General features: G+C 42.7%; 1 protein-coding gene across 2 annotated transcripts in view; it reads left to right on the forward strand.

Moving 5' to 3' along the window:
- The window catches only part of LOC122563341 (lysine-specific demethylase 5B-like), a 231,711-nt gene that overhangs the window by 111,637 nt on the left and 106,820 nt on the right, over positions 1-13,254 (forward strand). For both annotated transcript variants that reach the window (XM_043717091.1, XM_043717092.1), the window contains one exon: positions 7,676-7,857. In XM_043717091.1, coding sequence (XP_043573026.1) covers positions 7,676-7,857 — 182 coding nt within the window. The remainder of the gene's footprint in view (positions 1-7,675; positions 7,858-13,254) is intronic.

The raw sequence follows: 13,254 nt of genomic DNA on the forward strand, positions 1-13,254 counted from the left end.
TTGATCCCCTTGATACTCAAGAACTTATCTATCGTAGTCTTAAATATACACAAAGACCTGGCCTCCATAGCCTTCAGTGGCATTGAATTCCCTAGATTCACCACTCTCTGGCTGAAGAAGTATCTCCTTCTCTCTGTTCTAAAAGGTACCCTTCATTCTAAGGCTGTGTTCTTGGGTCCTGGTCTTGCCTGCAAATGGGAACATCATCCCAACATCCACTCTGTCCAGGCATTCAGTATTCTGCATGTTCCAATTCGATTTTCCCCCCCCAACCCCCATCCTTCTAAATTCCATCGAATATAGACCCAGAGTCCTCATGTTAAAGTCTTTTTTTCTATTCCCGCTCCAAGGCCAGTACATCCTTCCTGAGATATGTGCCCAGAACTGCGCACAGTACTCGCAATGCGGTCTCACCAGAGCCTTATAGAGCCTCAGAGGTACATTCCTGCTTTTATATTCTAGTCCTCAAAATTAAATGCCATCATCGTATTTACCTTCCTAACTACTGACTCCGCCTGAAGGTTTACCTTGAGAGAATCCTGGATTAGAACTCCCAAGACTCTCTGCACTTCAGACCTCTGAACTTTCTCCCCACTAGACGGCATGGTGACTCTGTGGTTAGCACTGTTGCCTCACCATGCCAGGGACACAGGTTCACTTCCAGCTTTGGGTACTGTCTGTGTAGTGGTTGCACATTTTCCCCGTGGCTCCATGGGTTTCCTTTGGGTGCTCCAGTTTCCCCCCTCAGTCCAAAGATGTGCAGGTTAGGTGAATTGTCCATGCTAAACTTGTCCATAGTGTTCAGGGATGTGTAGGTTAGGTGCATTAGTCAAGGGTAAATGTAAAGTAATAAGGTAGGGGAATGCATCTGGATGGGTTACTTTTTGGAGGGTCGGTGTGGTCTTGTTAGGCCGACGGGTCTGTTTCCACACTGTAGGGTTCTATGATGCTATGAAAATAGTCTTATGTCTGTATTCTTCCTACCAAAGTGCATGATCTCTCACTTTCTCATGTTGTACTCCATCTGCCACCTCCTTGTCCACTCTCCAAACCTGCTCAAATCCTTCTGCAGCCTTTCTTGCCTCCTGAATGCTACCTGTCCCTCCAACTATCTTTTGTATCGTCTGCAAATTTAGCCAGAATGCCCTCCGTTCCTTCATGCAGATGATTAATGTATAAAGTGGTCCTAATACTTAGCCTTGCAGATCACCACACGTCATCAACTGCCATCCTGAGAAGGACTGTTTCATCCTCAGTCTCTGCTTTCTGCCAGATGGTCAAGCTTCTGTCCATGCTAGCACCTTGCCTCTGACACCATGGGTCCTTATCTTACTTGGTAATCTTCTGTGCTGCACCTTGTCAAAGGCCGCCTTGAAGTCCAGGTAGATAATATCTATTGGCTGTCCTTGGTCTAACCTACTTGTCATTTCCTCAAAGTAATCTAGAAGATTTGTCAGGCATCGCCTCCCGTTGATGAAACCGTGCTGACTTTGCTCTATTTTACCATACACTTCCAAGTATTCAGAAATCTCATCCTTCACATTGGATTCCAGGATCTTACCCAAGACCAAGGTTAGGCTAACTGGTCCGTAATGTTCCATCTTTTGCCTTATTCCCTTTTTAAACAAGAGTGTAACATTAGCGATTTTTCCAGTGCTCTGGAACCCGACTCTAGGGATTGCTGAAAGATCACCAGTCACTAGCTCTTCAGCTATCTCCCTTACAACTCTGGGGTGTAGTTCATCTGGTCCAGGCATTACCTCCCACCACTGCAGAAGTGGGTACTGCAAATGCTGGAGATTAGAGTGGCACTGGAAAAGCACAGCAGGTCAGGCAGCATCCAAGGAGCTGCAAAATCGACGTTTCTGGCAAAAGCCCTTGATTCCTGATGAAGGGCTTTTGCCCGAAATGTCAATTTTCCTGTTCCTCGGATGCTGCCTGACCTGCTGTGCTTTTCCAGTGCCACTCTCTAGTCGTTACCTCCCACCTTCAGGCCATTCAATTTTTCTAGCACCTTCTCCTTGGTGATGGCTGCCATACTCAATTCTGCTTCCTCGCACTCTTGAATTTTTGAGAGATTACTGTGTATAAGGATAGGACAGAGGAGTGCATGGCTGAGAAACTCTTGCAGGAGTGAGGGATTCAGATTTTTGGATCATTGGGATCTCTTCTGGGGCAGAAGTGGCTTGTAGGAGAGGGTAAGTTGCACCTGAACTGGAGGGGGAACCAATATCCTGGTGGAGAAATTTGTTCGAGCTACTCAAGAGGGTTTAAACAAGTCTAGCAAGGGGATGGGACTCTAAGCAGTAACGAGATAAGCAAACGTTGAGGCTGGTACAGAGGTTAAAGGGTAAGTTAAATATACAAGGCAGGGAATGAGGGAAGCTGCATCTATTTTAATGCAAGAGGCCTGACTGGTAATGCAGATGAACTCAGGGTATCGATGGGAACATGGAACTGGGATATCATAGCAATTACAGAAGCATGGCTGAGGAAAGGACAGGATTGGCAGTTCAGTGTTGTGAGGTACAGATGCTATAGGAAGAAGAGAATGGGAGGCAGGAGAGGAGGAGAATTAGGGAAATCATGGTAGTGCTTAGAAAGTGTACCCCTGAGGGATTGTCCATTGAAACTATATGGTGGAACTAAGAAATAATAAGAGGGTGATCACTTTGTAACATAGGGCCCTCTCAGTAGTCAGTGGGAAATTGAGCAAATGTTTAGGGAGTTTGCAGATAGCTGTAAGAATAATAGGGTTGAAATAGGAAGGGATTTTACAATCCCAAACATAGACTGGGTTGCCACAGTGTTAAGAGCTTGGATGGGGAGGAATTTGTTAAATATTCTCAATCAACATATAGACGGCCCTAATAGAGAAAGGGCAAAACTCTTGATAATATCCACGTTGTGCAGGGACCGGTGTTGGACTGGAGAGGACAAAGTCAGAGTTCACACAACACCAGGTTATAGTCCAACTGGTTTATTTGAAATCACAAGTTTTCAGAGTTCTGCCCCTTTGTCAGATGAAGTCCTTGTGGATTTCAAATAACCAGATGTTGTGACTTCTGACTCTGTCCTCTTGATAAGGCAGGCTAAATGACTGAGATATAAATGAGGAGCTCTTTGGGACCACTGATCATAATTCTATTAGTTTTAAAGTCGTTATGGAAAAGGATAGGCCACAAGTCAAAGTTCTAAATTGGGGCAAGGTCAGTTTTGGTGGTATAGACAAGAACTTCCAAAAGTTGACGGGGGGAGGCTGTTCCCAGGTAAACAGGTGTCTGGCAAGTGAGAGGCTTTCAAAATTGAGTTAATGAGGGTTCAGGACCAGCATGTTTCTGGTAGTGTGAAGGGCAAGGCTGGCAGGAGTACAGAACATTGGCTGACTAGACCTATTGAGACTGGTCCGGACAACAAAAGAGGCATTTATAAGGTCGAGATAGCTGGGATCAAGTGAATCCTATGAGGAGTACAGGAGGTGAAGGAGTACAGTTAAGAGGAAAAAAATCAGGGTAAAAGGGAGACATGAGAACTTTGGCAGATAGGGCAAAGGAGAATCCAAAGATGTTCTACAAGCATATTAAAGACAAAAGAGTAACGAGGGAGGAAAGAGAGAACCTTTTAAGGCTCCTTTAATAGAAAGCCCCTTAAAGATCATTGAGGTTGTCTGTGTTGAACCACAGGAAATGGGTGAGATCCCAAACAAATATATCTTTTCAGTTTTTACCATTTTAAGAAAGACATGGAAGCTAGGAAACTTGGAGAAAATAAATAGTGATGTCTTGAAAAGAGTCCACAAGGTCTTAAAATGCATAACAGCAGATAAATCTGCAGGACCTGATCAGTTGTATCCCAGGACAGTTTGGGAATCTAGGGAAGAAATTGTGGGGGTCATAGCAGAGATGTGTATGTTATCGACAACCATGAATAAGGTGCTAGAAGACTGGAAAGTGGCTAAATGTGTGCCATTATTTATGACAGGCTGCAAGGAATAGAACCGCAAACCGGTGAACCTAGTGTCAGTGGTGGGTAAGTTGCTAATGGAGATTCTCATGGCTATGGAAAAGACTTGAAAGGGTATGAGAAGAGATTTACAAGGATGTTAACAGGACTGGACGGTTGGAGTTAAAAGGAGAGGCTGAATAGGCTGGGATTTCTTTCCCTTGGAGCATAGGAGACTGAAGGGTGACCTTATATAGCTTTATAAAATCATTATGGGCATAGATAAGGCGAATTGACAAGGCCTTTTCCCCAGGGTAGGGGATTACAAAACTAGAGGGCATAGATTAAAGGCGAGGGTGGTGTGGATATGGAAGAAGCTACCAGAGGAAGTGGTCGAGGCAGGTACAATTAAACATTTAAAAGGCATTTGGATGAGTACACAGGAAGGTTTAGAGAGAGATGAGTCAAATGCAGAGAAATAGGAATGGTTCAGTTTAGGAAACCTGGTCAGCATGGATGAGTTCGGCCAAAAGGCCCATTTCCTTGCTGTGTGACTAAGATAATTTTGAGAAATGCTCCGACTGGGAGAAGAATGGGTAAATCGATGCAAGTCGTCTTAATTATCATAATTTTGTAATGGCATTTCATTTTCTTTGAGGGCCAAGTTGTGGAAAGAGTGTTCTTTATTTTTGTGTTTTTAATTGTGAACTGAAATGAAAAATAAGGTTTTTTTTGTTTTAAACAGCAAAGGATGGCTGCAAGATGTTTTGAAATTGAGTACCTTGATATTCATATTGAGCATCATTTACACAACTGAGAGTTCAAACAGATACTGAAGTTGTGTTTGCAGACTGAGCTGGATCAGAGGGATTGTGTACAAGCGAAGCTTTGGTTGGCATAAAGACGCTGACTAGTGATCAGTTATTTATGACAAAGGCCTTCTGCCTGCCACAACAATGTGATTGATTGGCTCATGGGTAACTGAGCAGCTTGTAGTTGTGACCAAAGTGGAGAGAAACTGTTCAGCCCACCAGCAACTCAAGCACATTCACTCTGTTCGTGGCAGTCATCTGTTTTGAGCCTGAAGCAAAGTAGTCCATTTCTTCTTCAGTTGCTGTAAGCTGTGACTTTTAATTCCTAAATCAAAGACCATTTATAAATGAACCAGCCAGCCTGTGCTGCTTGAAAGCCAGTCCAGAGAAAAGACTGAGCAGCAGTGTTCTGACCAGTGCAAGAATTGTTTTAACAACTACTGTGAATGAAAACCACTGAATTGCTTTGCTTATAATCCCTTGTCGTAATGTGATTTTGTTTTCCCCCTCCCCATCTGTTATTAAAGGGGAGTTTATAAGGAAATTATTTTTAATTAGTAGAATTATATGCTAATGATTTATGACTGTTCACCTGTAACTAGAGTCTGTAAACTTAATAAATAGTTGGTGTTAAGTACAGAAATTAGGTTATGTGCTTAGGTCTAGATGTTGAGTTAATTGGAAAATCTTTGTTTATTGTGTGAAACATTTTTAACTTTTGTGACAAGTCAGGAGTTGTCACCTGATTTCCAGTGCTCAATCCCAGTGAATCGTGATGACACTTAACACCAGTTACATGGTCACCATTTGGCTACTGTTTTTGTTCCAGATTTATACTGAATTCAGATTTCACCATGTACAATATTTGGATTTGAACTCCTGGCCCCAGAACTTTAGCCTGGTGCTTCGGATTACTGCCCAATGACATAACTACTACACCACTGCCTTCCCTCATATAATGTTTGGGGCAGGTAGAACTTGAGCATGGACCTTCTTGCCCAGAGATAGGCACATTGCCTCTGTTCCACAAGATTTCTCGTACATTTAATCAACCAAACAAAATTCAGCAAAGGAATTGAGGCCGTAGACATTTGAATACTCTTTCAGCAAAAGCTAAAACATCCATTAGGGCATTTTAAAATCAGATGTCACTCTGTATGACAGCTTCCTTTCTGTGATTTCTAATGTAAAGACAGAGAATGGTTTTGATGGTATGGGTTATTCAGCTGATACATATGTTTGATTTAAGTATTTTGAATCAACCTGTTTGGACTTTGATGTGCCTGCAGGGCACGTGAGACTTGAATCTCAATTCTGGCCACAGACAGGGACCCTATCACTGTCTGTAAGTATTATGACAAGTGTCTGGTGCAGGTAGGACTTAAACCCAGGCTTGCAGGCTCAAAGCTAGGGGCGCCAAGAGCCCAATGATATATTGGTAAAGGAGAAATAACTAAGTAAAAGAGGTATTAAGGGACGTGTGAAAGTAAGAAAATGGGTCCCCCCTGCTGACAGCAAAACCAAGGTACAAACCAAAGGAGTTTGGGGGATAGGGGATCGTACAGAAAAAGGAACTTTGGAACTCAATATTGAGACCTACAGGCTGTAAAGTGTCTATTCAGGAAATGAGGTTTTGCAATCATTCAGTCTGGTTTTTATCTTGCTAATGTAAAAGAGACTGCATTGTGAGCATTAAGTCCAGTAGACTAAATTGAAAGAAGTCTCTGCATTCAAACAATCATCTTTTGCCACCTCCAGCAGGATGCCACCACCCAACACACATCTTCCTCTCCAATTCATTGGCAGTGTTCCCCAGGGAACGTTCCCTCCTTGAAGTCTTGGTTCATTCTCGATCACTCCTTACATTTCCTCACTCCTTTGTGGCACCTTCCCATTCAGATGCAAGAGGTGTACCTTCACCTTCCTCCCTGTTCATGGTCCCAAACGCATTCTTCAGATTAAGCAGCATTTCAGTTGTACTGCTTTCAATGTAGTCCACTGTATTTGCTGCTGTCGATGCAGTCTCCTTTTATATCGGTGAGACCAAATGCAGACTATTTGCTTTCTGGAACATAGAAATGACCCCAACATTCCAGCTGCTTACTATTTCAATAAACCTCCTTCAATTTTTCAATGAAGCTCAACTCAACTGAAGGAACAATACCTCTTTCTCTGTTTAGGCACTTTATGGCCTCTAGAACTCAATATTGAGTTCCATAACTTAGGTTATAACCTCTGTACTCTATTTTTCTTGCAACACTCCATCTTCCTGTAGCCACATCTTGTTTGCTTTGCACTCGTCAAATCGGACCTACTTTCTACTTTTCACACTTAATGTTTACATAAGTTTAGTAATCGAGTGTATTGGGATTGTCATTTTGGGGAATCAAAGGCACAAATGTGCATTTCAGCAGCTGAATGGCAGATCCTGATGTTAGAGGTGCAAATATGTGAGACTAGTGATGGTGTAAATGCATGGTCATGGGTAACACTTGAGTTTGACAATAGTTAGCTTTAATCTCGAGCATTTGTCAGGATTGGGGGTGAGTTGGTGGATGTACTTTACAGATATGCTTTTAATATGCTTAGAACCTTTTTGTGACAAATTGACTGGTAATTACATTTCTGCAAACACCATTTCTGATGTGCTGTCCTTGGTAGGAAGCCAGGATGTAATGAATTAGTATATAGTTAGAACTGATTGGGACATTGTGATGACCTGTTTCACTGTTTCCATATAAATCATATAAATCTTCATAAAATTCTTATATTTCAGGATAGATTTATTCTGGTATTTTGGTAAAATCTGAACTGTTGATACGGACCATTTTTCTATTTTCTTTCAGAAATATCTGAAGACCATATTACAAATGAATATAAGTTTTAATTGAAAATAAATTCATCTAATTTCCTCATTCTAGGGAGTAATTGAATCGGTGCGAGAGAACTTCGAATTATTACCTGATGATGAGCGACAGTGTGCAAAATGCAAGACTACTTGTTTCTTGTCTGCAATCTCGTGCATTTGTAAATCCAACCAACTGGTTTGTCTGTACCATGCTAAAGAGCTTTGTTTATGTCCACCCCACAGATGTCATCTCAGGTAAATAACGCAAGGATATTATGAATCTTGCTGTTTGATTTAACTCTAGTACAGAGATTGCCTTAGCAGTTAATAAAGTCTGGGGAATTTACATTGAGATTTATAACCTTGAACAATTAAATTAATTTGTTATTGATCTCTCATTGAGATAAGCCAGACAAATACTCTCATTTAACTCAAAAAGATACTATTTGTAACTGCAGGTGAAAAGTCATTCTGAGGGTTTGTCACCTGATTTCATGACCCAAGAGATGTTATGCTTTTGGTTTTTCCTTCATCTTTGGTTCTATTCTAAATATTTTTGGCTTCCATGTTCCAGGATCTGTGGGGGTTTAGGATGTCCTAAAGGTTTTTCAATCATTCTTCTACATAGATAAAGCTTGTAGAAATTCCAATTAATCGAATAAAGAACCTTCAATTATTTTAGTCAGTCATGCTGTCCTATGTCTTTATATTATCCCTCTAGACTTTGTAAAGTTTATTAAAGATTGTATGCCAGGTAAATGTATTGAACAATGATGATATGAGAGACCACATCCTTTTTATTTTGGTCTACAGACTGAAAATTAGAAAACTGGAGACTCCTTGTGTTCTCTCCATTTTAAATTTGCAGCTTTGATAAAACAAGTGATGTTTTAGCATGTCCTATGATTGTTGTATTGTCCCAGTCGAATTTGTGGTTCTTGTTGTCTTTGTGTATGGATATTAGGGACAGCTAGCCGTGGTGTTTTATGGCTAGTTGGTGTTTGTGGATGCGGATTGCTAGTTGTCTGCCTGTTTGCCCTATATAGTGTTTTGTGCAGTCTTTGCATGGAATCCTGTAAATAATTTTAGTCTTGCACATGATGAGTATAGGGTCTTTTTGTGCTGGTGAGTTGTTGTCTGAGCGTGGCTGTCAGTTTATGGGCTGTTATGAATCCCAGTGGTTGGATAAGTCTGTCAGTATGGAAGATAGCGTGGCTAGTGAGTGAGGTCGTGGCATGTCCTCCACAATGCACCGATCGTTGAAGGTGTGTACTCAACGCTGTCGTCACCACCCTGTCTACCTACGACTCTACTTTCAAGAAATTATGCACTTGCAGCCCTAAGTCTCTTTGTTCGGCAACCTCCCCAGGACCCTACCATTCATATGCAAGTCTTGTCCTGGTTTGCCTTATTAAAATGCAGCACTTCACATTTATCTAAATTAAACTCCAAATGCCATTCCACTGCCCATGTGATCAAGGTCCCATTATAAAGTGAGGTGTCATCTGCAAACTTGCTAATCATGCCTTGTATATTCACATTCAAATCATTTGCATAATTGACAGAAAAACAGCGAACACAGCACTATTCCTTGCAGCACAACTCTTGTCACAGCCATCCAGTCTGAAAAAGAACCCTGCATCTCGTACCTTCAAGCCAAATTTGTATCCAGTTGGCTCGCTCCACTCTGCCCCAGGATTCCATGTTAGACCCCCCCGGATCTAATTTGCTAACCAGTCTACAATGCGGAACCTTGTCAAGTACCTTTACACAGACAGCATCTACCACTCTGCTTTCATCAATCTACTTTGTCACATCTTCAAAAACTCGATCAGCTCAACCAATTTTACATTCTATCATTTTAAATTGCTAAGCATCAGCACTCTTCCATCCACAGAAGATGATAGACTTGCAGCAAATTAAATCCTGTGGTAGTTTCACATGGTATACTTTTGCTGATGGCTGGAGAAACCAATATGCAGAGGCAGGTTCAGCCACAAATGCCTTTATATGATGTGGTTATCAAGGGTCATTTTGAGTTGCTGCTTTCAGTGATAACACCAGTTGCAAACTGCTATATCCATTTTACACGGTCATCAGCGGTCTCCCAGGTGTGAAAACTCATAATTAGGACCTTCAAGTCACCCTTGAAAGAATTATTAAAGCTGAGCATTCCCATCCTATAATTTAGCTGACTCCAATAACTTTGATTGTCTTTCTACTAATGCGCCTAAGCCAATTAAGTCACTTATGCTGTGTTTCCTAACTTGCTTTAGCAGGATGATATATCACTAGTGTAGTATAGGATCTCCAAAACATCTTCTGTTACATATTTTAAAAGTAGTCCAGTTTTATGTTGACTGCTACAGTTGTCAAAATGTATTGGGCAGTGTGATGGAAATCTGACATCCAAATGTTCCTATTCCCAAAGTCATTACAGATGTTAAAATTCAATGAAACTATCACGAATCCTAATTTGCCTCTATTACTCCTACCCTGGATAAATGCAAACCACGCCAGGTTTTTTCAGCAACAGTAAAAAAAAACTATCTATTGTTGAAGTTGTGTTACAAGCATAGTAAAAGAATAGGATTTATTATTTTTTATTCATCTTCAATTCTATCCTTTTCAAAAATCCCACACATACACAAAGCAAAATAAACAATACACAATTATGAATGGAGGAAAGAAGTCCGAAGAATACAATTCTGTACCACCAATCCCAAATCTTGATTGGTTTCACAATACTCAATTCTTCAATGATGCTCAATATTATCTGCGCAGTGATATCAGTTTCTAGGTCCATACATCTTTACATCAACAATATACAAGTAGTTTTTCCAATTAAGGCATATTTCTCCAGGAACTTGATGAAAGTGTTGACAAGAGCAACACTGAGCTGAAATCCCCTGTGATATTTGTGGTGTGGTTGAAAGAGAACTGAACCATGCAAATTTCTAAATTCTTAGTTTGATGAAAACTGATTCAGACAGAGGAAATCCAGTGCCTTCCTTGACTGGTAAATTAGTGAATAGGTTAACAGTGTTGAAAGAGTGCGTGAACAGATATCAGTGTTTGCAAGAGTGAAGGAAAATTATTAAAGCTGGTTTCAGCAGTTCACTCAACTATTTGGCCCATTCATTGTATGTACAACCAGTTATCATAGAATCTTAGAATCCCTATAGTTGAAAGCAGGCCATTCAGCCCATTGAGTCCACCAACCCTCTGAAGAGCATCCAGCCCAGACCCATTCTCTTACCCTGTCCCTTTAACACAAAGTTCCCATAATCCACCTAGATATCACCTTTTTGGTGGAAACTATAGGCAATTTAGCATGGTCAATCCATCTAACCTGCACATCTTTGGACTGTGGAAGGAAACTGGAGCATCTGAAGGGAAGGCATGCAGACATGGGGGGAATGTGCAAACTCTACACAGACAGCCACCCAAGGGTGGAATCCTACTGAGCCACCCAGTTGTTGATAAAACAATTAGTCTTAATGATCCATGAAGCAATTGTTCTGTAAGTAATAAATAAAGGAAAAATGCTTGGGAAAGTGGAATGAGACCCCTCATTGATTTCACTTACAGCAGAAAGTGGCAGCTGTGTTTCTCTGACTAAACAAACATCCGAGCTTTGAGTTTTTCCTGTGTAGTGTTGATGACATCACAGTTAAGCTGAATGACTGTGGAAATAGCCCACACTCTGATCAGTTATGTCAGTATATCTGTATGCACTGTTGTTGCCTCCCACCTACTTTTGGAAGTGTCACTGTTGGACACTTGTGGGTGTGAATATTACTTGCTGCTCAACAACCCATGTCTGGTTGTTGTCCATATTTATCTGCCTCTTTCTTTAATTTTGTGTTCTGGTCATTAATTCTGCCAACAAGGGGAAAGTATTCTTCCTGCCCCTTGGATGTTGCCTGACCTGCTGTGTTTTACCAGCACCACTCTGATCTAAACCCCCCTTTCTTCCTGTGTACCCTATCTTATCACCCTCATAATTTTATACTTTTCAATCCATAGTCAATTCTTCCGCTCCAAGGAAAGCAATCCCAGTCTGTCCAATCTCTTCAAAACGAAAACTGTGTAGCTCAGGCAATATCCTGGTAAATGTCCTCCTGCATCCACTCCGGTGCTGCCACATCCCTCCTGTAATGTATATTCCAGAACTACAGACAATACTCTGTGGTCTAATGAATATTTCATACGGTTCCAGCTTCATCTCCCTGCTCTTAAACTCTGAGCTTTGACTAATAAAGGATGAAACTTCTTCCTGAAGAAGGGCCTGTGCCCGAAACGTCGAATCTCCTGTTCCCTGGATGCTGCCTGACCTGCTGTGCTGTTCCAGCAATAAAGTTTCAACTTTGATCTCCAGCATCTGCAGACCTCACTTTCTCCTAATAAAGGACCGTGTCGAGGTATGCAGAGATGAGTTTGGTGGGGCAGGAGCAGGCTGAGACAATGGGTCGGCCGGGGCAGTCAGGTTTGTGGATTTTGGGCAGGAGGTAGAAACAGGCGGTGCAGGGTTGTGGGACTGAGGTTGTAGGCGGTGGATGGGAGATCCCCTGAGGTGATGAGGTTATGGATGGTCTGGGAGATGGTTTGGTGGTGGGAGGTGGGGTCACGGTCAAGGGAGCAGTCGGAGGTGGTGTCCGCGAGCTGGCGTTTAGCCTCAGCGATGTAAAGGTCGGTGCACCAAGCTACTACCGCGCCTTCCTTGTCTGCCGGTTTGATAGTGAGGTTGGGGTTGGAACGGAGGGAGTGGAGGACTGCACGTTCAGAGGGTGAGAGGTTGGAGAGGTTGAGATGGTTAATGTCGCGGCGGCAGTTGGCTACGTTCGGGACACCACCCACGCCCTCCACCTCCTCCATGATTTTCGCTTCCCCGGTCCCCAATGCCTTATCTTCACCATGGACATCCAGTCCCTGTACACCTCCATCCCCCATCACGAAGGACTCAAAGCCCTCTGCTTCTTCCTTTCCCGCCGTACCAACCAGTACCCTTCCACTGACGCCCTCCTTCGACTGACTGTGAACTGGTCCTCACCCTGAACAACTTCTCTTTCCAATCCTCCCACTTCCTCCAAACCAAAGGAGTAGCCATGGCACCCGCATGGGCCTCAGCTATGCCTGCCTCTTCGTAGGATATGTGGAACAGTCCATCTTCTGCAGCTACACTGGCACCACCTTTTCCTCCGCTACATCGATGACTGTATCGGCGCTGCCTCATGCTCCCACGAGGAGGTTGAACAGTTCATCCACTTTACCAACACCTTCCACCCCGACCCCAAATTCACCTGGACCGTCTCAGACTCCTCCCTCCCCTTCCTAGACCTTTCCATTTCTATCCCGGGCGACCGAATCAACACGGACATTTATTATAAACCGACCGACTCCCACAGCTACCTAGACTACACCTCCTCCCACCCTGCCCACTGTAAAAATGCCATCCCATATTCCCAATTCCTTTGTCTCCGCCGCATCTGCTCCCAGGAGGACCAGTTCCAATACCGAACAACCCAGATGGCCTCCTTCTTCAAAGATCGCAATATCCCCCCAGACGTGATCGACGATGCTCTCCACCTCATCTCCTCCACTTCCCGCTCCTCCGTCCTTGAGCCCGCCCCTCCAACCGCCACCAGGACA

Source organism: Chiloscyllium plagiosum, chromosome 26 (assembly GCF_004010195.1).
Source record: "Chiloscyllium plagiosum isolate BGI_BamShark_2017 chromosome 26, ASM401019v2, whole genome shotgun sequence".
Lineage (NCBI taxonomy): Eukaryota > Metazoa > Chordata > Chondrichthyes > Orectolobiformes > Hemiscylliidae > Chiloscyllium > Chiloscyllium plagiosum.